The sequence below is a fragment of the Pipra filicauda genome, unplaced genomic scaffold (genome assembly GCF_003945595.2).
Source record: "Pipra filicauda isolate LSUMZ 115617 unplaced genomic scaffold, ASM394559v2 scaffold287_size946512_pilon, whole genome shotgun sequence".
In the NCBI taxonomy this organism is placed as follows: domain Eukaryota; kingdom Metazoa; phylum Chordata; class Aves; order Passeriformes; family Pipridae; genus Pipra; species Pipra filicauda.
Genome location: NW_024104406.1, coordinates 346,844 through 371,839, shown reverse-complemented (window position 1 = coordinate 371,839; position 24,996 = coordinate 346,844). Strand labels below are relative to the sequence as shown.

General features: G+C 46.5%; 1 protein-coding gene across 1 annotated transcript in view; it reads right to left on the bottom strand.

Annotated features, from left to right (window-relative positions):
- Nucleotides 1-24,996, bottom strand: part of BBS4 (Bardet-Biedl syndrome 4) — a 36,595-nt gene that overhangs the window by 10,728 nt on the left and 871 nt on the right. Inside the window, exons 2-9 of the mRNA XM_027723869.2 lie at nucleotides 23,865-23,916; nucleotides 10,049-10,128; nucleotides 6,830-6,893; nucleotides 5,972-6,083; nucleotides 5,340-5,412; nucleotides 3,737-3,790; nucleotides 2,192-2,319; nucleotides 675-729 (exon numbers count right to left, since the gene is read on the bottom strand). Of these exons, the coding sequence (XP_027579670.1) occupies nucleotides 675-729; nucleotides 2,192-2,319; nucleotides 3,737-3,790; nucleotides 5,340-5,412; nucleotides 5,972-6,083; nucleotides 6,830-6,893; nucleotides 10,049-10,128; nucleotides 23,865-23,916 (618 nt within the window). The remainder of the gene's footprint in view (nucleotides 1-674; nucleotides 730-2,191; nucleotides 2,320-3,736; nucleotides 3,791-5,339; nucleotides 5,413-5,971; nucleotides 6,084-6,829; nucleotides 6,894-10,048; nucleotides 10,129-23,864; nucleotides 23,917-24,996) is intronic.

The window sequence follows — 24,996 nt, the reverse complement described above, 5'->3', positions numbered from 1 at the left end:
CTCCAGGCCCTTGTCCCAAGTCCCTCTCCAGCTCTCTTGGAGCCCCTTTAGGCCCTGGAAGGGGCTCTAAGGTCTCCTGGAGCCTTCTCTTCTCCAGGTGAACACCCCCAGCTCTCCCAGCCTGGCTCCAGAGCAGAGGGGCTCCAGCTCTTGGATCAGCCCTGTGGCCTCCTCCTCCTCCTTTCAGGCACTGCTGCCTGTCCTTTGCTTGTTCACTCTCTGGGAAGTTTACTTCTGGAACAATCTGCTGGCCCTTCCCATCCATTTCCCAGACCCAGGGATAAGCACTTCTTTGTTATTCAAATCGATTCTGATTTTCCTCTGTGGTGCATTAACACTCACAATTTCATGGCTGCTTTTGTAGGATAACTTGCAAGACTCCTGCTCCAGGAACAAGGTAATGACTAGTCATGTTTTGTTATATTTGGAGGATTTATAACAGAATTAGGGCCGTTGCCAAACACAATTCCTGCTCTGGCTGTGGTCCAGGGAATCAACTTGCTTTTAGCAGCAACAAGAAGATACAGAAAATCAAGCTCCGTCCTGTTAAACTCAGTCTTTAGAGAAACACGTGCAAGTCACGGGGAGGTGGACAGAAATTAACTCTATAAAAAAACCAACATTGTTCTTTTGAAAATAATTAAGTTCATGCAATAGCTAACAGCCTTCAGTACCTGCAGGTACAATAAGCCCAGGGCTGTGAGGAGGTCTGTGTTTTCTGGAGAAAACCTGGAACACAAAAGCCAGAGGGTTGCGTTTGCTTATCAGCTCTTCCAGAACAAGGTAAAAACAGAACATGGAATTACGATGCTACATTACACTTGTACCACTCCAGGAAATTAATTTCACTGTTATTATTAAACACAAATATCAGAACAATTGCCACCATGAGGACTTCCTTTGAACAACACAACGCCTCAGCTTCCCAGATGTGCTCTGGGTATCAATGGGAAGGCAGCAAGGCTCTGTGGGATAGATCTGGACACGTAAAAAGATAACGTGGGTTTGTTAAGCTGCAAAGTGAGTCTGCATCAGTGACCTGGAAATACAAAATGGGATTTTCCATCATCTCCCATAAACCACCCTGTAAATCCATCCATCCTAAGCCTCCCAGGCCACGTAGGACAGGCAGTGCTCAGCATTTCTGATGGATCCTACACACGCTCCTCGTCAGACTTTTAATTCACCCTGTAAAAAGATTACAAATAAACAGGATGGAAACAACAACCAAACCCAAAAAGCCTCGCCACAACAGAAGTCAGTTTTCAATTCCCCGCTGCCCAGACTTAGGAAATCTGATCTGCACACTCACATTGGCACCTCTAAATCTCAACCACAACAAAACTGCCTGTGCCTGGTGGTGCACAAACACGGAATAACAGATCATGGTGGAGCTGGAAACAGCAAGGAAAAAGATGAGAATAAAAAAAAAAAAAAAGGAGAAAAAACCAGGAGTGAGGAAGAAAGGAGGGCAAGGAAGAAATGGGATAAGATACATAAACCTGGTAAGGTGCTTAGCAAGGATTATTTACGTAATAAACATTCTAGATTAGTCCCAATGCCCACCCAACCCAACCCACTGTCAGAGAGCCGAAGGCAGACCTGTAGGGGAACACTGGGGTAGCTCCTCCAGTGGCTCCTGACATGCTCCTGCTTTTCCTTAGTGTTGGCTACATTTTAAAGCACTGGTAAATCAGATGCTCAGGAACATCCTAAAACAGGCACTGAGGAGCAGTGGTGGGGTGGGATAAACTCCCTGTGCCCCAACCCACCTCCAGTCTGCCCACTCACAGCTTCCAAACACAAACCACTCTGAGGGAAAGCAGCATGTGAGACCCAGCCAAGGATTTGGGACAGACAATCAGGGTTAGATCTTTTTGGTAGATAAACCTTTGGGATTGATGAAGTCAGTTTTGGATCAGTTTGCTCCCAGGCATCTCCATCCGTTTGTTATTCCACTCTTTTGGCAGCCCTTCCACAGCTCCCTCCCTCCCTGCCACACTGTCAGCAGGAGCAGGACCACAGCTGAGAGCAGAGACAGCTGAAGAGCTTGGAAGTGCCAGCTTTGCTCAGAGACTCTATAATTACCATTAGCTTTTTAATCATGGCCTCAATTCAGATCTGGGACACCAATCAATTTTCTCCTGGCATAGGAGGGGAATGGGCAGATGGAATAAAGGATATTTCTTACTCTACAGCTTTCTTATAGACTTCAATGGCTTTATCCATCTCCCCCTCCAAGAGGTGGATTTTCCCCAGCATCATGTAAGTCAGGTCATGTCTGTTGAGCTCCAGGGCATTGTTGAGCTGGTCTCGTGCCTAAAGACACAAGCAGAGGGAAAAACAAAAACTGGTGAGTGATTACAGAGCCCTCAGTGAAGCAGCAGCCCGAGAGCAACCCCCAGAGCCAGGGAAGAACAGCCAACCAACACCCCCTGAGACACAGAACACAAAACCCAGCCCAGATAATTGTTGGAACAAGCTCTGCAGCAGCAGCCACGGGCTTTTAGGGGCAGGAAAAGGCAACAGGACGTGCTCCAAGCCAAGCAGGAGGCAATGGCCTCCCAGGGAGGAGAGGAACAGGGATCTATTCCAGGATTTGAGCTTGTTTGGTTTGGGGGAAGCTCCGGATTTGTCAGGTGAACGGGTACTTTACAGCCTTTTCTTCCCTAAATGCCCTTCCAGCAGTGAGCATGGACTGCCAAGTGAAAATCCCAGAGATGTGAGCAGGTCCCAGTTTGGAAGGTGTCAGTGCAGACAGCAAATCCCAAGTGTGAACCTATACTCTAGAGCTTTCTGTTTTACAGGGATGTCTCAAACAGGGAATGCAGCTGGGGTTTGCTGCAAGGGCCACAGCACCCCACAAGGAAGAGCAGCAGGGCCACACTGGAAACAAAAAGGTTCTAAATGCTGGTTTTTCCCTTACAAACTGGATCAGAGGCAGCTCAGTGCTCACCCCCAGCACTCAGGGGGTGGTTGAGGAGCATGCTCAGACTGGGAATATAACTCCATTTCAGCTTCCAAGAAGTCCTTTGTCAGCTCCAAAGCTAATGCAGTCAGTGCTGCCCACACTGCAGCTGTGCTCTTCTGTGACTTCTGCTCCAGGCTTGGGGCAAAGGGAGCTTCAGACACAGGAGCAAACCCCTTCCATGGAGGAAAAAAGGTGCCTGCTGCACCTCCAGCAAACCAAGCCCAAAACTCTTCCCTCTGAATCCTGCCAGACCCCAGGGGCAGCAGGTTTCCTTTGGGAACTCTCCTCACGAGGTGGAGCAGTTTGATTTGGGGAAATGGTTTGGGGCTTTACCACCACACTTCTTGCTTCAGGAGGATGGATCTGGATTGCTGCTCCCACAAAGCCAGCACTGTTCATGGGTCTGGCTCTAAAAGGCTCAGAGACAGAAGCAGCTCTTGTTGGAGCACAGCTGGTTTTCTGTCTAGTTTGAGGTTTCTCAAACATTCCATTTAAAACCAGAAATGCTCCCTGAAAAATCCTGAATTTCAGAAAAAGCCTCCTGCTCTTCCACAGGCTCCCTTTATCCAACCCCACTGACTTGGAGCTGACTCAAAGTAACTCAACAGACAAATGGGAACAGAGACAGCTCACAAACCTTTGATCCCAGAAACAAAGGTTGAAGCAAAAAACTTCCTTCATACCTATGGCTGCAAATGACCCACACTCCAAGCTACCAAAGACTGTGAGATTTCTGGGATGCTTCCTGCTTCCCATTGGCATTACCTTGTTGAAGTGTTTCAGGTACATGTAGCACACACCCAGGTTGTGGCTGATCTCCTGTTTGAAAAAAGAACAAAACCAAATCAGCACAAGGTATGAAATACAGAATCTGACAGCAGTAACAGCACTGACCTGGAGCACACACCCCTGTGCCTGCCCACACCCTTCTTGCTCTGTAGAGCAAGTAAACCTATAAATTCAAGTTCAGGCACCTACAGAGAATAAGTGGGATGGTACACAAAAGATCACAGTCCACTGAGACAAAAACCAGAGAGACAAATCTCTCTTCAGAGAGATGAGAAATTCCTCTTCAGAGAACAAAGAGCACAGACTGGTTTCTTCCCCATGATGTCACTCTCTCAGACTAGGGATGTTGCCCTCATGGGTGGCTCTCAGTCCAGCTGTACATCATCAGGATATGCACAATGCCCAACCCAGCTGGACTAAACTGGAAGATGTGCCTAAAAATTAGGCAAATCAGAAGCTGAGCACCAGAAGGGCCGATATCCCTCTGGCATCCCAAACAATTCTGCATAGGGTAGGAAGATCCCTTAGGGATCCTAAATACTCTGGTGACACTGCAGGGACTGTCCATGCCTCTCATTCCTCACCCACAGTTTAACAGAAAAGCACCTGGCACCTTCCCCATCCCAACACATCTTGGGGAGCTGAAAAGCAAGGCCCCCATTCCTTGTTTCTATCCTGGTGAGCATTTCACTGCTTCACCAGCTCAGACAGCCTTGACCTTCCACAGGAAACTCTTATTTCCCCATTAACCCCCTGGAATGGTGTTTTCCTCCATGCAGCCTCTCCAGCTGTGTAAGACAGTACTGAGCAATGACTGCTGGTTGCTGCAGCTTGCAGAACAAGGGAAGAGCACAGACTGGTTCTCCTTCCAGTGCTGAGCCAGGAATGGGGAATAACTCATCAAAATCCCCACTGACATCTGCCTGCTGGGTTGTAAATAGGGTTACAGGATGCCAAGCACTGCAAGGAGCTTGGTGAGCTAAGGGAATGCAAGTGGGAAAAAGACCCAGAGCATAAAAGGTTTCTGAGTCGTCTGGCACAGGGTAAGTTGAAAAAAACCCAAAGATATCCCTGTATCCTGAATTTTACACATACTGAGCAACAAATAGATGAGCTCACATATTGCAAGCCCATCTTAGAAACACTCCTGCAGGCAAAACAGTCACCTGCAAAAGGCCCTCTCACCCAGTGTCACACCTTTCCCTTTGCAACTGCTCTTCCTTCTCTGTCTTATTATATAGGAGGGCTAATTTAATCATGGCTGCTGTATTTTCAATCATGTTCTGCATCACAAAAGCTTTCCCAATTACTCAAGCGAGTTTTAACAACTGAGGGTTTCAGAACACTTCCCAAACTGCCCTTAACATACAGCTCTGGTTACATTCAAACTGATATCTGCAAAGCTCAAACTCATTGCTCAATTCTCTGTGGCCCAAGACGAGGTGTGGGGCTTTGCAGGTGGAATGGTGCCTGGCTCCTGTGAGCCAAACCAGGCTCAGAGCACAGGCAGTGTGAGCTCACCTTGCCTTGGGACAAGTTTGCAGCTCCTACAACAATCTGCAGCTCACTGGACACTCACCCAGTCCTTCTCATCCAGTTTAGCTGCTTCATTGTACACTTCAATGGCTGCCTTGTGCTTCCCCAGGAGAAACCTGCAAAAAGGATTTCAATTCTTATGCTTTCCTTGCTTTCAGACCCTGCTGTGCAACCACTGTCACCTTTGCCAGTGAGAAATGATGCTATTTCCTGGTTCTCCAGAGAGCTGCAGGAGAAGTTTAAAATCTCAGCAATCTCAGCACTGCTCCCTCTCAGGGCCAAGGTCACCCATCCTGACATTACTGGAGATGCAAGGAATGAATTCCCAGACTCTGCAGCCTGCCTTTGTCTCCAAGGAAAGGGACATGTGACCTAACAGAACATTCAGAGACAGAAGGGGGTCTGTAGGGTAAGTTTGCCCAGCTCAGGTCAGCACCTGTGGCTGTGAACTAGAAATCAGTGTCACCTCTCTGCTTAAAGCCCAAAGAAGAAGAAAACACAAAATCAGCCAGGCAGATAAGAGGGATTCTGCTTAAAGAACAACCCACGCTTCTGGGAGCCAACCCAAGTGTAGATAAGGAGGAAACATGTCTGGAATTAAGCAGCCTGGAAGAAAAACAAAACATGGAAGGTCCTGGGTGGCACATCAAAGAGAAACAATAAAACACCACTCACAGGGATCGTGCCACCTGCTTGAGGTTGTCAGCGCTCCGTGGGTTCAGAATGGAACATGTCTGGAAAAGTTCAAGAGATTCTTGAATCTTCCCCTCCAAGCGAAATATCAAAGCTGTAAGACAACACAGAGCAGGCAAATTAGTGCATTATCTGCAGGGAAAACGTCCCTCTGACAGCAGGGAAAGAAGGGGGGATACAGATCTATTTTAGCAACGCTCCTTTGGTCCTTCCCCCTCCTGCAGCACTCCAAGGAGATGTGTCTGAGGGCAGAATGACAACACAGGCAAAGGACTCTGCCTGCCTGCAGAAATTTGGGGGGGCAGAATAAAGGCTTGAAGCTTCAAACCCTGGGCAATTCCTTGTACAGATGCAGTCTGGATTTCTCCCCTCCCCAGATTCTACAGTGTGTCTTTGGCCAGCAAATCTCTGCTGTCCTCCCCACCACAGCACTTGGAATTAGAATGCCACGTTTTGGGGGATGTTTTTTAGGGGACAGAGGGCAGGGCAGGAAGAGGAATTCCATCCTTAGAAGCAACAGTGAAACAACAATCACCTGAGGTGGGGATCTCTAAGAGAAAACGTACAACTGTAACCCAATCAAACACACCCCAAGGCACTGAAGGGCAAGAGCTCACAGTCCAAGGAGGGATCAGTGACAGAGAAAACAGAAAACCTAATCTGCCCATTTCATGGGAAAATCCCCAACTCCAAAACTAGATGGAGCAAGCAGGGGAAAAAAACCCAGATATCTTTTACTCAACAATTTTATGCGTTTCCCTCACCTGTTCCCCTTCTCACTGTTCACTCCATCTCAAATCAGGGGGGCCTTATTTCAGCAAAATGAACTTCTGGACGTACCTTGGACGTAGACAGCGTATTCACAGAGCCCTTGGGACTCCTGGAGCTGCTCCTTGATGACAGCCTGGAAGGGCAGGAGTTGTAAACTTGCATCATTTTAACAGAGATTTGATTTCAGTCACAGAAACCACAACCCCACCTGTAACAAGGGCACTGGACTGTGACTGGGCCAACCCCAGGGTGCCCAGGAGAGCACTGTGCCAGGAATACTGTGGCCCTCTCAGTATTCCTCTGTTCATTCCTATTCCCAAAGGTAATTAGATACTACCTGGGGAAAATGCCACGAGGCATGTCTGGAAGCATCCTCTGCTGATAAGGGTATCTGCTCCAGGCCATTTGTGAAGAAATAAATTGAATTGGAGCAACTGCAGCTGAGTCAATGAAAGCCAAATGAACAAATGAGGAGTGCAGGGGGGAAACAACCTGATGGAAATGTAAATTCCTGCTGGCTGCATCCATGCAGCAGCCAGTCTGGGGTGAGGGTGCAGTTTGGACATAATCCATAGTCACAGGTGCCCTGAAATTATAAAACTGGTCAAAAAGAGTGACTTTTGGGAGGATGAACACTCTGGGTAGGAACTAAAGGCATCACTTCTGCTCTGAGACTCCACTTTTGTGCAGAAGTGGAGGAGATACAGGGAGGGAAGAATAATTCCTGTGTGAGCAGTAACATGGTGCTCATCTGGCACTCCAGATGTGTGTGGTCAGTCCCAGCATCCCCTGCCTCCCAGAGGGATGTAAGTGAAGGACCTGAAAACCAAACCTCAAATCCAGCACATGGAAGGAAAACTGTTATTGGGAAAGTTATTACTGAGAAGATACGAGTTGAGAAGAAATTATTGAGAAGACGGAGAGTTATTACTGAGAATCCTCACTTGGAAAAAGAGAGGAAGGAAAAGGAAGAACAAACCTGGGCTGCTCTTCCCTCACCTGCATCTGCTAATTTATCTACATAATTTACAAAGTGCACTATTATAGAACTCAGAAATAACCACACATCTCAATTTGGATACTCTGTATTGCTCCATCTGCATAAACCCAGATTCTCAGAGCAAGAGAGGGCAACAGAGAGCTGTCTTTTACAGAGATCTGATTAATTCTATAAACCCTAAAAAATCCTACAGCAAAAGGCCTTGAGAGGAGAAATATGATCTGTAATCTCAGCTTCCCCCCCCCCCCCCAGTTTATTTAAGCCACAGGCAGAATTCAGACACACTGGCAGGAGACCAACCAGTCCCTGTGTGATCCCAGGGGATGCTGCAGCCCCAGGCTCTGGTTGCACCTTGCTGGAGTGGCCCTGAGAGGGTTAAAATCAGTTCAGTGCCTTCACAGGGGAGTTGATGTTGGTAAATAAACAGCTTTCAATGACCTTCTTGAGCACTAAAAAATAGGAAAGCTTTTAAAACCACTTTAGAGAGGGAGCGTTTCAAAGCACTGAGTGGGAGAGACTAAAATTATTTAGCACCACAGGTCACTTGTTTCTTAACTGAGTCTTAAAAGAAATCTAATGGATTTTAACAAGTGCCCAAACTATGCTGTAACCAAGGAGTTCACAGCAATTTAGGCCTTGGGGGACACTGCCAATACCTCTTTTGGTTTTGAAGGCATCAGCCCCAGGTAGCAAGTTTGGGAATGTCTCTTCTTATCACATCTAAGGGCATCCAGGTTGGATCTGTAACCCCAGGTAACAGCAGGGGGGGAGACAGACACCCCCCCCCCCGGGGGCAGCTCAGCCCTCCTAGAGCTGAATCACCTCTTGCTCCCCAGGGACTGATGAACCATCCTGGCATGCTGAGGTTCCTGTCTTTGGGACAAACCCAGCCCTCTGAGCACACAGCCCTCACATCCAGGCGACAGGAGGGAAGGTCATTTAACCTGCTGTGGTCTGGTGCCAAACTCTAATCTTGCTGCAGAAACCCTGGTTTGTGAGCTCTGAGGAAAAGCTGTGCTGCCTTTTCCTTGGCCAGCAAAGCTGGCCTGCCAAGCAGAGGAGTATTTATGAGCTGCCTTCTCTCAATCTTTACTCCCCTATTTTCCTTGCTTCCCTGACCGATGAAGACGTGCAGAAGTCGGTGTTGCCATTATATCATCTACTTGTTATGTCCTCTGGTTTCCTGAGCTGCACACACTTTTCTTTTCTGTACTCAGTGACTCTATGAACAGTCAACTTACACCAAAATAATCCAGCCAGATAACAAAAAAAGGAAACAATTTTCTGTTTAGAGGACTAGTCCAACTTTTGTTTATATCTGTTCAAACCAAGACCTGAGAGGAAATCACTGTGCTGACAATCCAACCCTCTGGCTCCTTTAATTAAGAGCAAAATGCATTTCCTCAGCCTGTCCCTTTCCTGAGCACCCCCAGGAGCTCTCCAGCAGAGGGACAAGTCCTGACCAACCTGGTGTTTCAGAAGACAAAAAGTCTTTTCAGATCTTCTTTGTACATGACAGAATCTGAATGTGAATTCATTTCCCTCCTCCTGCCTGGTGCTGCATCATCTTCATGTCTTCCTCTTAGAATCATGGAATGGTTTGGGTTGGAAGAGACCTTAAAGCTCCTCTCATTCCACCCCCTGCCATGGGCAGGGACACCTTCCACTAGACCAGGTTGCTCCAACCCCCATCCAGCCTGGTCTTCATCATCTTCCATAGCTCAGATTCATTTTATCAGGAAAACACACTGTTTAATAATAATTTGCCATTTCCTTAGTCGATGTACCATTATAATCCCAAATAAACAACCACTTCCAAACCCAAGAGGAATTAAAGGGTGCAATGGATCATGTGTAAAATGAAAGAATTTTGCCCAAGGGTCAGCAGGATATTTTTTATTTACACTTGGTGGTAACGTTTTCCTCAATTGGAGTGTTTTTCAAGCATCTCTGTAGTACCATCCAGAGACCTGTGCTGTGGAACTGAGTTATTATCAGCTTGGAAAACCCCATCCATCACTTGGAACAAGAGAGGTTTGCAGTTTTTTCAATTTCTCCACTCCTAAAGACACCCTGAGCTCACAGATTGCTCCAGAGAGCTGCACACACGGATCCTGAAGGCAGCCAAGGATTTGAGAACATTGGAGTAATTTCACTTATATTTTCTCTTGGTCCCCTTATTCCAAAAGAAATAAGGAAAGAGGATGCTTTGAAAACTGTCAAGAAAACTATTATTTTATAACACCAGTAAAATAATTCCCCAGGGAAGTCCCAGAGGCAGCTCTTACCTTGCATTCCTCGTAGTCCCTGCGGACGTAGAGCAGGTAAATCAGCCAGTTTTTCCTCTCCAGGATCGGCAGCTCCGGTGCTGTACATGTAAAACATCCCCAGAACACAGGGAATCAGCAGAGAACCTGGGAGAGAGATTCCCAACCACCCCAGCTGCCAGCACGAGGCAACTAATTGCAGAAGTGCCACTGCAGCGGGTGGTGCAATCAGTGATTTCGCTGGAATGTGGAAATCCAACCAGGGTCTGGGTTTATTTTACTTCTCAAACTGGTGCAGAAAATGCCTTGTTCAGGACAGACACTAAATAAAAGCTCTTAGCAGAAAGCTTCCACCAGGTCTAGTGGAAGGTGTCCCTGCCCATGGCAGGGAGTGGGAACGTGATGGGATTTAAGGTCCCAACCCAAACCAGCCTGGGATTCTAAAAGGCCTGAGGCATCAGCTCCTTCTGGAGCAGATCCTGGAGCAAACAGCTCCAAGCACCGACCACGCACACATTTTAATTCAACAGCAATGCACACATTTTAATTCAACAGTATTGGATTTTTTCAGATACGCAAGAAGCAGCATGGAGGAAATGAGTTGGACTCACTTCTTGAAACTGGGGCAGAAGAATCAAAGGTCTTTAGAATAAATTTCTGGGAGTGAACGAGCAGGAAACGGGCGACACACACAAAAGGAGACGTGGGAGATGCTGCCGGTCTGAAGGTGTGAATAATTTAAAGGGGTCAAACTCAGTTCTTTGAAACTGTGAAGGGACTATGAAAAATGATAGATCCGAGCTCCTGTGAAGCTCCTGGCACAAACACGGGTTTGATGCAGTGGAGGAGGGAGCCTCGTGCTCCAGCACGGCGCAGAGCTGGCAGCAGTAATTATGGCCCATCACGGAGGGATGTTGCTTAGCGATCCCCACGCTGGGCTTACACCTTTAACTCACCGCTCTGCATTTCATTAGGGCTGCAAACGCACCGCCGGGCCCGGTGCCTCCGGCTCAGGGGCGGCGGAGCGGTAACCATAGCAACCGGCCAAAAAACCCCCCTTGCGAGGCAACCTCGTGACACAAGTGCGGAAGCAAAGCAGGGAGAGGGCTGGGGGGACACAGCACCGGGACACCTGAGCCCTTTGGAGCACGGCAGCCACACACACACAGGCTCCAGGAACCCAGAGGAGGTGGGATTTGGGGTGCTCAGGTGGGAGGAAGGAGAAACTCTGCAGCTGGAAGGGCTGGATCGCGTAGGGAGACATTATGGGTGCCGAGTGTTGTTATCTTCTGGAAAGGCTGGGCTTTAATCGCCTCTCACACACACCAGGCTCTCCCCCACAGCCAAACCAAGCCCAGTATCACTGAGGGCTCCTAAAACCAACTTGGAAAACATTTTGTAAAGCTTTTCTCATTTTCTTGTATTTATTTCCTAAATTCCAGAATACCGAGTGAGATGTATATTAGAGCCGAGATTTCAGTGTGCACACCAGCAATTTGAGGTCAAATACCTTCTAACGGAGGTTCAACTACCCTAAAACAAATAGAAAACTCACAGTCCAAACAAAAAAGTAATCCAAACAAACACAAAAGTAATCCAAACAAAGAAGTAATCCAAACAGAAGAGCAATCCAAACAAGAGAGTAGTGCAAACATGCTAAGCTTACAGAAATACACGGATCAGGGATCCAAACGTTCCCAAACTCTGCTCCACTGTGGAATATCCAGATTTTTGTAAGTAAGGCATTTTAATACGTGTGTTCACAGATCAGGTTAATTTGATTTCTGATGACTTTATGTTTTGTATTTGTCCTTCTGAGAGTGAAACCATGAAGAGAAGAGCCCAGAGGCTGCCCAAAGAGCTACAGATGGGTTGAAACCCCACTAGTTCACCACACCCTGGAGTGCTGCTGCTCTGAAGCCCATTGAGGGGCTCCCTAATTAATGAACACATTGTAGTGACCTCCCTGTGTAAGTTGTTATGGGTGCCAGGGTTTGACAGAACTTTCTTTTCCAAGGAACAAGGTACTTGGGGGTGCTGGAAATGCACTGCCCCATCCCTAGAGGTGTCCAAGGCCAGGTTGGACGGGGCTTGGAGCAACCTGGGATAGTGGGAAGTGTCCCTGCCCTTGGCAGGAGATGGAACTGGAAGGGCTTTAAGGTCCCTTCCAACCCAAAAACCATTTTTATGGAAGCAGCTGGACTTGTGTGCCCTTCCCGCCTGGCATCTCCTGGTGCCAGTCTCTGATATGAACCACCAAACCTGGCACACCTGGGCACTGCCCACCTTCTCTAAGCATGGCTTTAGGGGCAAACACTGCAAACTCTATTTAACCACAGACACTCCACTAACAATCCAAACTAAAGTATCCATCAGGACTTTGTGCCTACTGATGCAGCTTCAAATTACAAAATCCTGCAACTGTCTGAAATAGGGAATAATCAGAAGACCCTCCAGATATACCCTAGGGTTTCCCAAGCATCTGTAACCCACACCTCACTGGGAGGTTAAAAAGCACCATTAAAGGTTAAAACATGCACCAATATTTAGGGCTAAGCTAAGAGGACAGAGAGTGGATGGAAGATTGGTTGTTTAATTCCTGAAGGAAAGAGTTTTTTACAAGAAGGATGTTAAACTCCACTCCCACACCACAGAAATGCCTGCTGGGAACAGGGAGGGGAAGGAGCCAGTGAGTGCTGAGCAGAACATCAGGATGCAAAAAAAAAAAAAAGGGTAAAATCCAAGGAGCAGCCTAAAAGTGCTGGGATGGAGAGAAAACAGAAATCAAGACCCACCACCAGACCCAGGAGTGAACAACGTTCACATCTGTGGAGATAAACCAGCTTTGCTTCCCCCAGTGATACTGTGAGCTGAGGATACCTGTGGAATTGGGAAAACATGTGGTGTTTTTGTGCTCCTAACTCATTTGGAAACAGCAACAAACCTGACTGAAGGGGATATGTACCTCCTTTTTTCTTTTCTTTCTCCCCAAGACAAGCAAATTAAAAACAGGCAAACAGTTCTAATGATTTTCAAAACAGGTATCTATATTGATCATTTAAATTTGACCCAGGAACATATCTGATCCCCAAAAAATGGCTGTGGGAAGTAAAGGTTTATTACCAGGCTCTTTAATCTATCGAGATGCAGAAAGAATTAATGGGAATTACTGATACACCTTTCCAGAGCCACAACCCCCTACCTGCATTTCTGATTTCCCACAGAGCAGTGGGATACCTGCTCCTGGTGCATTTACCTCCCTCAGGTTTGCTGCCCCAGCCTGCTGAGAAGGGCTGTCCCAGTGCAATGGGTCACTGCATTTTCCTGAGGAAAAGGGAAATACAAATCCCTATCTATTTGAGACTCTGGCTCCAGAGAAAGGGAATAAAACACCTTCCTCAACTCATGGACCTCCAGGAGTTTCTCCTACGTCAGTGCTGGATGAAGACACACTTTCCTTTGTCCCCTCTGGCAGAGCCCTCACAATAACCCAGGCACTGCAGGGACACAGGTTAGAAAATGGTAGTTTAGCTCATTCTAGCAGTGAAGAAACAAAAAGCCATCATTTTCTGTAAATCAATCTGCCCAAGGGCCAGTGCAGGAAAACATAATTAATCCAAAAAAATTGGTATCTACAACGAAAAGAATTTATAACTTGCATCACTGTCTTCTGGCCTCTCTTTTGTGGGATTACAAAAGTCCTGTGCCAGGGAGTCAGGCACCAAATGTATGATTAAATACCTCTGAAGTGTGTTTTGATTGAATTCCAAAGGGAATCCATGTGATCCCCCACCTTCTCACTGGCCAGTGATTGATGGCAGGAGCCACTTCCAGCACTGTGATTTTTCTTCCTGACAGTGCTCCTTTAAGGGAGCCACTGGAGCAGAAACCCCGTCAGAATTGGGTGAGATCATCAGGTTTGTATCTGTGCTGCTCTATCATCACTCTTCCCTTTATTCATCCTCTTATAGATTTTCTCAAAGGACTGAAAAAAAATAATAATGAGAGTTATTCCTTTTTGTGTAAACCTCCCTAGGAAATTATTTTGTGCTTGTATCTTCATATTGGGTAATTACAGCTTAGAGATGAACTATCAAACAGTGGGGTTTAGATTTAATAAAAGGGCTTTAAAATTGCTGTAAAGAGAGGAGGGAGGAAAAAAATCCACTGAAGGCTCTTATCAGATTTCGTGGGGGGAAAATTATTGTTAAAGCACCAGCACTGAGAAGGGGCTCAAGAACATGTTTTAGTCTCATCATAATAAAAAAAATCAGATCAGGGCCCAGCCCTCCTTCCACCCCGGATTATTGGAAAGGGTCTCAGTCCCAGTTCACTCCAGCTTTGAACCCAACCTGCAGCAACCTGAGCAAGAGCAGCAAGAAGAGCCTGAAGGAGCAGCACAGGGGCAAAAGACTCAAGAAGACACAAAAAAGAACCAGTTATCAACCAAAATACACAGTAACATATCATAACACATGGCACAGGGAGAGGACAGAAGAGCTTCAGAAAAATAATTAAATATAAGTGTTTGAATTTTTCTTTACCCTGCAGTAGCCTCACGAGCCACAGTCTGGATCCATCGTGGTGGGTACCACATCCAGGGGAAAGGTTATCCAAAAGGACTCAACGGTCCCTTTCCAAGTTCTAATGCAAAATTCCATGTTGTAAAACAGCACTAAGCATTGAGGTATTTTCAAAACTAATGAACACAGAGGCAACGCCTCAAGTCTCTATTTTGCTGTTGAGGGAGCTGCACCAAAGAAGAATCTGGTAAAGACCATCTTAGAATTCCAGAATGGGTTGGGTTGGAAGGGACCTTAAAGCTCATCTCGTTCCACCCCCTGCCCTGGGCAGGGACACCTTCCACCAGCCCAGGTTGCTCCAAGCCCCGTCCAACCTGGCCTTCAACACTTGCAGGGATGGGGCAGCCACAGCTTCTCTGGGCAACCTGGGCCAGGGCCTCTCCACCCTCACAGGGAAGAATTTCTTCCTAATATCCACCCCAAACCTGCCCTCTGTCAGTTTGGAACCATTCCATCTTGCTCCAGAGGAGCCCCAGCGGGAAGCTGGGTGGTGGTGAAGGCAGGAGGGATGGAGGTGATCAGCTCCCACCATTAGGCAAGGCTTGTCCCAACCCACAGCACCTGCACTGGGTTGGAGATTCATTCCCCATTCTCAAGTAATTCGGGTCATTGGCTTCTCAGCAAACTCCCAACAGCAGGAAGACAACCCACTTGTCCCTGCAGCATCCACAGCTGAGAGGCAGCACATGGAATTCCCTCCGGACTGACCCCCGCCCCATCCCTCATTCCCAGCCCAGCTCCCCGTGGATGTGTGCTGACACTACTGCCAGGGTTGCCATCGTTTCCACTCCCAGGGCAGAGCTGTGGTTGCAGCCCACAATGAAGCTCTGTGCTCTCACATCCATGTTAACTAAACCTGGATGGGGGGGACGAGCCCAGCTGTGCACGGCTCCTCTTTGCCTCGAGCTTCGCCAGCTGCCAACGCAGGGAATTACGGTACCGTGAGTAAATCAGGGACAGGGAGGGGATGAGCATCTTCTGAACAAAAACAACATTAGAATAATAAGGCACAAGCTCAAATGGCTTCTACAGAACAGCTCAGCGCTGCCAGGGAACTGTATTTTCCAGAATGAGGTATGAAAATGGACAGAAAGCATTTTTAAGCTCTAATATCAATCTTTTTATCGAGATTTAAAACTAACAGACTGCCTTGGTGTGAGAGGAGCAGCCTACAAATTCCTAGCACAGCCAAATTTAACAAGAAATCCTCTTCCTTCCTCACACTCTTTCACTGAGACTGTGGCATTATAAATACATCAGAGCTTGGAAAGAAGCACAGGAACGTTGCTCTTCCTACGCCCAGCTCCATCCTTGAAAATGGAGCTGTAACGTATTCAGAACTGGGGAATAATGAAAAACAACCCCAAAACCAGCCCCCAGAGGAGGCTCTGCGAGCTGCATTTCACTCACCGTGTGTGAGTGAATATATATGTGAGAACACAGGTATTTGTGGGCACAGATACCTTTAAAATGGATGGAAACAACACCAACAAAAGGAGCAGCCTTCTGCCGTAGCTGTTGGTTGCTTAATCCCTTTCCCTGTGTTCTCCCGTTTGCAAATTGCTGCTGGAACACCTTTAAATCAAGCCCTAAAGCCGGGTGTTTGCTCGTTATTTACAGTGGGCTGGGGTTAATAAAACCCCTCAGACACAGCCCGGGCTGGCCAGGGGCCGTAACTCATCCCTGGGAGCTGCCTCCCGTGGATTAATAGCTCCCCAGGACGCAGGGAAAGCTGGAAGCAGGCTGGAAAACAGCAGTTTAAACAAAACAAAACAAAACAAAACGACAAAAAAAAAGCACCATTTCTGACTCTCCACCTCCCCCTGCAGGAAAATTAGCCAAGGATAGATGGAAAATTGTATCTTAAAGCTGATTTATACACCAGGGCAAAGGGAAAAAAAGGGCATTTTCTCTTGTCACTTAAAACAGCATAAATCTCAGAGTTGCTTGCTCAGATTTCAGTGGGTTTTCTGATTTAGGACGTTTAAAGTTCTGAGTTACTCCAAATAAAAATGGTTTTCTTTACAAGACAAATACTTACACTGATTATTCAGTTAATTTGCCTTATTAATAGGATTCACTTATTCAATTATTTGTCTTCTACTGTGTGCTGCTCGAGTTTGACCTTCAGGTGAAGTGGGATGATCTGTAAATAAATGCACACTTGTGATCCCCCTGGACCTCCCAGTGCCACAGTGAAGTTCCCAGTGGCAGAACCAGTTTGGATACTGGGGAATCTCTGTTAGCAGCACGAGGCTGGTGAGACACCACTGCCACCCTGAATCCATTTGGGAAGGGGTGAGACCTACACACATTAGCACAAGTACATTATCCTGATCATTACCCCACCAAAAGTCTGATTCAGGCTTGATTCAAGTCTAGAATTTGATTCAAACACTGGGGTGAAATTTAATAACAGTCCTTTAAAAAGGAATTTGAAAAGGTGTGGTCTTCTTTGCTTAAAAAATGAAAAGTGAAGGTCTGTTTGCTCAAGCCAGTTTTGACCACGAGTGCTGAGTGCTGAGCAGAGACGTGCTCTGAGCAGAGGAGAAACAAAAAACAGGGAAAACCCCCAAATCTAGGCTCTTCTATAGGAAGTCCCTGTCCCTGAGGATGCAGACACTGCACCTGGAGATGCTCAAGGACCCAACCCTGGCATGGCATCCTAACTCTTGTCTTCTCCATTTAAAGCATTTTTCCTGCCTGATGCCTTGTGCTCCTGAAGGCAGGACGGAGGCTGAGCTCCTTCCAGGTGCCTGTTTGCTGACACAGTTCCCAAATTTGGGGGGCAGAGCACACCCTCGCAGAGGGCTTTGGAATGAGATGCCTCATAAACAGCAGAGGTGGTCCGAGATACTCCCTGCTGGCTCCTCGCTGGCTCCTCCCACAGCAGCGCTGGGATGGGAGATATTCCCCCTGCAAACTGGCTGCAGGCATTCCCAAAATAACCAGCCTCTCATTAATTCCAGCATCAGGAGCACGGTGGTTTGGGGATTTCCAGTCTAATCCTTCCTTTGGCTTTAATTCCCGTGCTTAGTCTTTCTCTGTCTACAGCGTGAGGTACTTTACATGGAAATTGGAACTAAAAGCAACGTAAGGAATTTGTAACAAAAGCTTTTCCTCTTAAAAAGCAAAATAAAATTCCAGCAGGGAGAGGACCACAATCCAGCCACGAGAGTCTTTGAAGCTTCCCACTCCAGGGGGAATAACCCCTAGAACCTCTCCTCAGCTCACCCACTGCCAAAGAATAGGATAGTGGAGCAATTTTATAAGAATATTGATACACAACAAATATAGAAGCTGCTCTTGCCAACACTTCAGCACTTCCTACCACAAGACCCTATTTTTTTGAGTTCTTCCAGCCTTGTTGCCTGAGGATGAAGTTTCCCAGGTGGGATGTCTGTCCCAGGATGAACACTTGCCTGGGCACCTTCACTCTGCCCTACAGCACGAGTGTCCTAACAATACAATCTTTAATTACACAATCCCAGGAGCACACCAGGATTTTCACTCTGCCTGGTGAAAATGAATCAGGCAGGGAATGAAATTGTTGAGAAATATAAAAAAATAGTGACTAAATCCCAGGGCTTCTGCAGCTGGAAACATGGGTGGGAAAGGGGACTGGCCCTGGAAGGAGTGAATGGAGATCTTTTATTTAAAAAGCCCTCAGTGAGCTGGTCCTCGTTCAGCATGTGCCATCATTCCTGTGCCATGGATCCTGTTGGAGAGCTGGGCTAAATCCAACAGGTGATTATATCACCAAAGACTCAGAGGCTCAAATTCCAGTTGCACAGACAACAGGAATTCTGACTCTTGAGTGAGATGCATCTCCTTAAAGTGGCTGAAAATTAAGATGGTGACTTGCCTTGGGCTTTACCCAAGGGAAAGGAGAGGAAAAGGCATCCTTGGGGAGGGATTCATCCCAAGACATGTGGCTGGGAGAGGTCAGGGAATGGCATCAGGTGGGCTTTGCACTGACTAAACACAGAGCACAGGTGATGTGCTGAGACTTGTTCTACATCAGAGAGATCTCAGTGCAGAAAGATGAATCCCACCCTTCCTAAATTTGTCACTATTTCTATAGAATTATTTTTAAATTCACACCAGGAGATGCCATTTTATCTGTAGGCAGCACACCAACAACCTGGAGCTGAAGGCTTTAAATCAAAAGACACTTGCCTGGCACCAAGGACTTTCAAAAAAACTTCAGAAAAATGAATTTACCTGATTTAAAAATTGGCTCTGAAGTGTTCCCTGCTGTGCTGCCTGCACAGGATTCCCTGCTCCTGTCAGCACAGATATTAATGTACACACACAAGAGGGCAGAGCTGTGCTGGCACATTCCAACTTAAATATGACCAGTTCTTTGCACTGCAGGGATTACTGGGCTGTTATTTTGGGGAGAAGAGGATGAAGTGAAGGATATTATACAATTTAATGCTAATCCATTTTTTTAATCTCACTGTTCCAAACTAACAGCTGCATTCAGATCCTGAGCAACACACACACAGAGCTACTCCCCACTCACCCGGAGAGATGGAAACACCCAGGTCTCTTACATAAAACAGTGATGTAATTACCAACTAATCTATCTTAGTTAGAAACCATTTTCTTCCCACAAGGTTGGAGGTTCAAATGGGCTAAAAGATCTTGGCTCACACGTGGCCAAATGGAAAGGAGTGGGTATGGACAGATAAGGGGCTGCGCTGGCTCCTCCCGACCACAACATTCCCACCAAGGCCTTTCTTTCTGACACACTTAGAAGTATTAATTAATTTAACTCAAGGAGGTTGTTTTTATCTGGAGTTCTCAGGCAGCTTCACTCTTACAAGTTCAAAGGCAGCTTTGAAGCTGGCTCAAAGAATGGATTTATATTGATTTAAGGAAATGTATCAGGAATTCAGAAGTGATTGGCTCTGCGAGTGCACAGAATCGACTCCTCGGGGTCAGGAGCTCCTGCTGCTCAGGGTGCTCCAGCCACTGAAACACTCACAGAACCCCTCAAAATATCTGCAGGAGCAGGAGGGATCCCCACTGGCTCACCTGGGTGAGCAGGAGCTGCTCATCAAAAGCCACTTATCAACTGCTGCATGATCTGCACGTTGTTTATTATCCAAGAGCCACGCTTTGAGATTGTTTATCATCACCAAGTCACCACCCACCAAAGGGAGCTTTACTGCCCAGCAAGCAGGCAACTGGTTTTTACTGGAACCCACTGACTCCCCTTGGCTTCAAGGAGGAGCCCACACCCCTCACTACTCGAACAGGCCAAGCAGTGCATTGCAATGTATCCATTTCTAGGGTATTTTTCATTTTTCACTTAATGCCTCCAAATGTTTTGTTAACCGAAAGCCTGCAGCACCCAAAGCCTGTCACTGGATATTAGGCCAAGCTTGTGGTTGATAAATGGAAAGAAACAAAAGCCAAAGCGCTTTGCCAAAGGTCACAGTTAAGTCCTTGCTTCAAACCCTAGAAAAAAACATACCTACAAAGCATCCAAAAAAATATCCCAATGCCCAGGCCTGGGAGAACACTTAATCCCTGCTAATACTTTTATAGGATTTTCACTTTGAAAATTATCTACCTGACCCTTCCTTGGGTAAATGTGGAGGTGGTTGGTGACAATTCAGAATTCTCCTTCACAGCCTAATGGATTTCTATCCCAAGTTCTTCCCAGTGATTCAAGTGAATTCCATTTTGCTTCAGTGTATTTATTATAGTGTGTACATATGTAGGATTCTACCTTGTCATTAAAACACCGTCACTGCAGCTCACAAAATCTGAGGTCTCACCTTCATGTAGAAATCCAAATGAATTTAAAATGGTCCCATTAACCTCTGAACTGTTATGAGGCAAACATGAACTCAGAACTTACTTTCTCAATGTGTTTTTCAGTGATTAAGGGAAATAAATTCAAGTAATGCTCCATAAAAATCAACAATACAAGCTGGTCAAAGTGTATCTCTGCTCCTATAAAACGACTTGATTTGCCTGTATGGGAAAAAGAAAGTGGAAAGATGGAAGACAGCCTATCTCAATTCCAAACCAGCAAAGCATTTAGGAAAATATCTGATTGATTTAAAATGCAGGAGGGAGATGAAAAGCCCATCCCAGCAGGCTGACATTAACTCCGGATCGCTCCAAGGAACAGAGCTCCCTTTATTCCCCTCAGTTGCCTCGGGACAAAATATCAACGCAGGCAGGGTTATGGATGTTGATGGAGCAACAAAGGGAATTGATTTTGGGAGCAGCTCTCCCCGTGGGGAGGAAAGGACAAACTAATGAATGGGGTTTGCTGCTCCTGTGTCACCCTGCTGAGCAATGCCTGTCACCACAGGACGCTCCGAGGGGGCATCACCGGTCCCATTAATTCAGAGTGTGGGACGGAGAGATCCCAAACCCACCACCACAGGCTGCTCCAGAACCTTTAGACCTCCTTCAGCCTCTGTGAACACTCATACTCTTCCCTCTGGGCTGACCTGCCTGCAAGCCAGACTCTCCCAAATCCCAGCCTTTTGGGCTTTCACAGCCCAGCAGCCACACGACGGTTCAGCCACTTCACGAGCGAATTCTGCCTCCCAACTCAAAGTTATTGTTTTAGGAGTTATAAAAATAGGCTGTTAAACAGTGGCTCCACGTTTCCATTTTTTCCTGGCTCACGGGCAGGATCACAAGAGGAAAGCAAGGAACAATGAGGGGAAGCTGCTCCACTCAGGTTCAACAACATTCAACGTATTCTCACCTGCGTCGGTGAAAATGTGGTTTTTTGGCTAAAGCAACAAAACCCACGCCTGTATTTTGTCATTCCAGTTATTTCTGACGACTTTGAGATCCCATTCTCAGAAACACACATTTAATACCTCACTCCTACCCCATACAGACGCAGACAAGCTGAGTGCAGCAGCGTGATGGTTAAAACAGGGCTTCAGCCGTGACTTGGTCACACTCTGCCACCTCTGTGTACAACCACAGCCAGAGTTATTGCCCCATTTGGGGACAAATTTCACCCACACCAAACTGCTCACAGCCAACCAAGTTACACCACGTGGTCTCTGCATTTCAGGCCTGTTTGCATTAATGTTGGGTCCAGAAGACATTGATACTGGAGCTTTATCCTGCTTGAAAACACAAAGCAAACACAACAAGGCAAACTGTTGCAACAGAAAGTGGCCATTCAGTGTTTAAAAATGTCAGTTTAAAATAAGTTTAGCAGCACTCTGCTGTTCAAACAGCACTGATGTAGCCTGGCTCCTTAAAGTTCACCGTAATTCTCCTCAGCCAAACTAAAACAGGATGAGATATTTAATTAAGATGTTCTAGGAAAACCCTATTAAAAAAAACCCCACTGTCATGGGGAAAAAGCTGCTATTCTTTCCTGCCAAATTCCACAAAAACATATACAACATTCCCTGGCTCTCCCTCCTCCTCTCTTCCATGCCCCCAGCCCCTCACCCACGCACACAGGACACTGTTACATCACTCCTAGTACAAATCTTTTTGCTGCCCTCATTTCCCAGAGATTAACCATCAGGCAGCTCAAATCAGCTTTCCTTGCTGCACTAAAGTCAAATATTAAAAGGCAAAGCCCAGAGGCTTCCAAGGCATTTCAGTGGGAGCAGCCTGAGGTGTGCCAGGCACTGGAGATGCCTCAATTTACCTGCAGAGACAGAAAAGAGAATTACAAAAGTCACAGGCTGGATGACTTTTGTAAGTCACTCCAGTTTCCTTGGAGCCAAGAGTTGTGTCAGCACAAAAGGGAGATCCAGAGACACAAATAGATGGGACTTGCATGAGGCAGAACAAGGTGGGGGATATGGAGGGTGAGATCAGAACCATCACCTTCACAGGAAAGGATGGAGATGAACCATCTCCCTCAGAAGCCAAACAGCCTCACAGGAACTGGTTCAAAGTGACCAATTTAGAGTAATTTCAGAGCAATCCTTGCTCTAAAGGACTTGACAGCCAAGACAAAATAACTTTGGGGGTTATTTTTACTTGCACACAGGCCCGAAGCAGCCCTGGGCAATGTACCAAAGGGGCCTGGGATGGGGCTAAGACCTCAAGCCCCGTCTCCAGGACAGCCACACTCTGCTCAAGGGCTGGAATTCTGCTGCCAGGAATTCAGGGAGCCTGAGCTCCACAAAACAAAAGCAAAGTGGCTTTTCCAGCTTCCCAAGGCCTACATGCAAGAGGAAGAAATGTCAATGTAGTGCCCAATTGCCAAACAAGCTCCTTTTTGATGCCAGCATTATCCCACGGCAGTCAAGGAACAGGGAAGATTTCCTCCCAAAGTGTGCTCTGACAGGCACATCAGGGCAAAGGACTGAGCTCCCTGACTGAACTTTCCTGAATGGGATGGATGCAATGGAAAAGGGAGCTTGTGGCTGGCACTGGGAGCATATACTCTTAATTATACTGTGAATTGATGGGGCCCTCTGGACACTTGAGAAAGGAAAATGAATTAAAAACCAGCCCAAAGCTCAGCTTAGGTAGGCACAGAGGCTCTGCAGGGCCCAGGTGTGTGCAGGGAAGGGGAGCACAGCTCAGAGCCCCAGGGAAGGAAACACTCCTCGTGTGCACCGGGACAAGTCACATCACAGGAATAAGGGAAGGGGGGAAAGGAGGGGCTCCAACACCAAACTGTGCTGCAGGATTTACCAGGTCCCTCACAAAACAGCAGGCTTTGGTCAAGTCTTTTGAACCAATAGCTGACATTGTTCCTGTTCCAGTTCAGATTCAATCAAGATTTCAAACTGATTAACTCGTTTTCAACATGAAAAAACACCAATAACAACAAACAGAAGCAAACAAACAATAATTAAACCCAGTCACAACTTCAAATTTTGGAAAATGTGACATGAAACACTGAAAAGGACACCATGTCAGCTTCCTAAGATCATTTCCACAGCAAGACATCATCCTGAAGAACCCAAACTCAACAAACCCCTGTTGTTATTTGAGAAGATAAATGAGTATCAAACTCATTAGCAGCCCAACAAGTAAGTACACAATAAAAAAAACAGTCTCACAGATTATAAGCAAACATGATGCAGGCTGTGGGTGCACTAAGTCAGCCAGGAACAGCACTGAGCTCACAGAGACCCTAGGAAAATATTGGTATTCAGCAAACTGCAGTCTAGACAGTCTCCTCTTTTCCCAGAGGACATTTATTTCCTCCTAGACAGCTGCACACACTGTAAAAGAAATCTTAAAACCAACCTGCCCAAGAAACACAATCATATCTTCAAACAAACCTTTCTTAGGCCGAGGTTTCGGAGGTTCTGTAGCCGCCGGCAACGAAGGAACCTGGAAAGACAGAAAACAGGAGCACTAAATACACCAGGCAAGGCTTCCTGGAGCTCTGCTCCAGAAAATAATCAGAAAGGACAACTGGCAAATCCCAAAAGAGAGCATAAAAATAGCAGCACTGCTGCTGGACAAACTCTGCCCTGCCAAGCAAGGCTGAGAGTTCTGTTCCATGGGTAGGTTAAATCGACCCCCCTCATTGTGCAGCTCATTCCCCTTCCGTGGGTTCCCTGCTGTCCATCAGCATCCTGGAAAGGCAGCATTACCTTGCAAAAGGGCAGTACCCAAGCATTTAAGATGCTAATCAGAGCTCACACAAGAAAATAAGTAAAAAAACCCCCGTTTATTATAAAATATTTATGAAGGTAATTAGAGCAGAGCTGTTCCTGGGGAACCCCCCGGGCCCGCAGGGGGTGAGGGCAGCAAACCTCGACCTGCAAACACTGCCCAGAGCTCCCAGGCCATGGAAGATAAATGCACTTTTTACCATTTCCTTACTTTGCATCAAAAATCAAGCCTTCCCAGAAGAGAAACAGGATTACACAGGGAAGCACTTTTATTTTTTACTTCAGTATTTGGGGAAGAAACACTCCTCGCTCCTCTTCCCCAGAGACAACACAGGATTTCATACACCTGTGTCTCCTCCCCTCTCCTTAATTAACAATCTTTTAAAGCACAGATTCAGTCAATCCTTGCTCCTTGCAATGTTTTGGGAACATTTTCTAATTGCATCATTTTTTACTGGAGATGGGGAGGATCAGAGATGCTGAGTACAGTACCTGAGACATGTAAAATAACCTAAGAAAGGCTCTTCCTTTTTTTATTACTGTTTACTTTTTCCTGTTTCTTACTAGCTTCTAAAATTTTATTCATTTTGCTGATTGTGAAAAGCTGAGTGGATATTTTCACACAATTCCCCAAAGCCAAGCACTCATTCCTCAGCAGCAATAACCAGCACCAACCCCTCATTTTTTTGATCTGTTAAAAAACTTTTTTTTAATCTGCACCCATCACTCCAATTCTAAGTCCTCTCACTCAGCACTGTTGAGACTTCCCAGCAGTTTCTTGTATTTCCTCCTC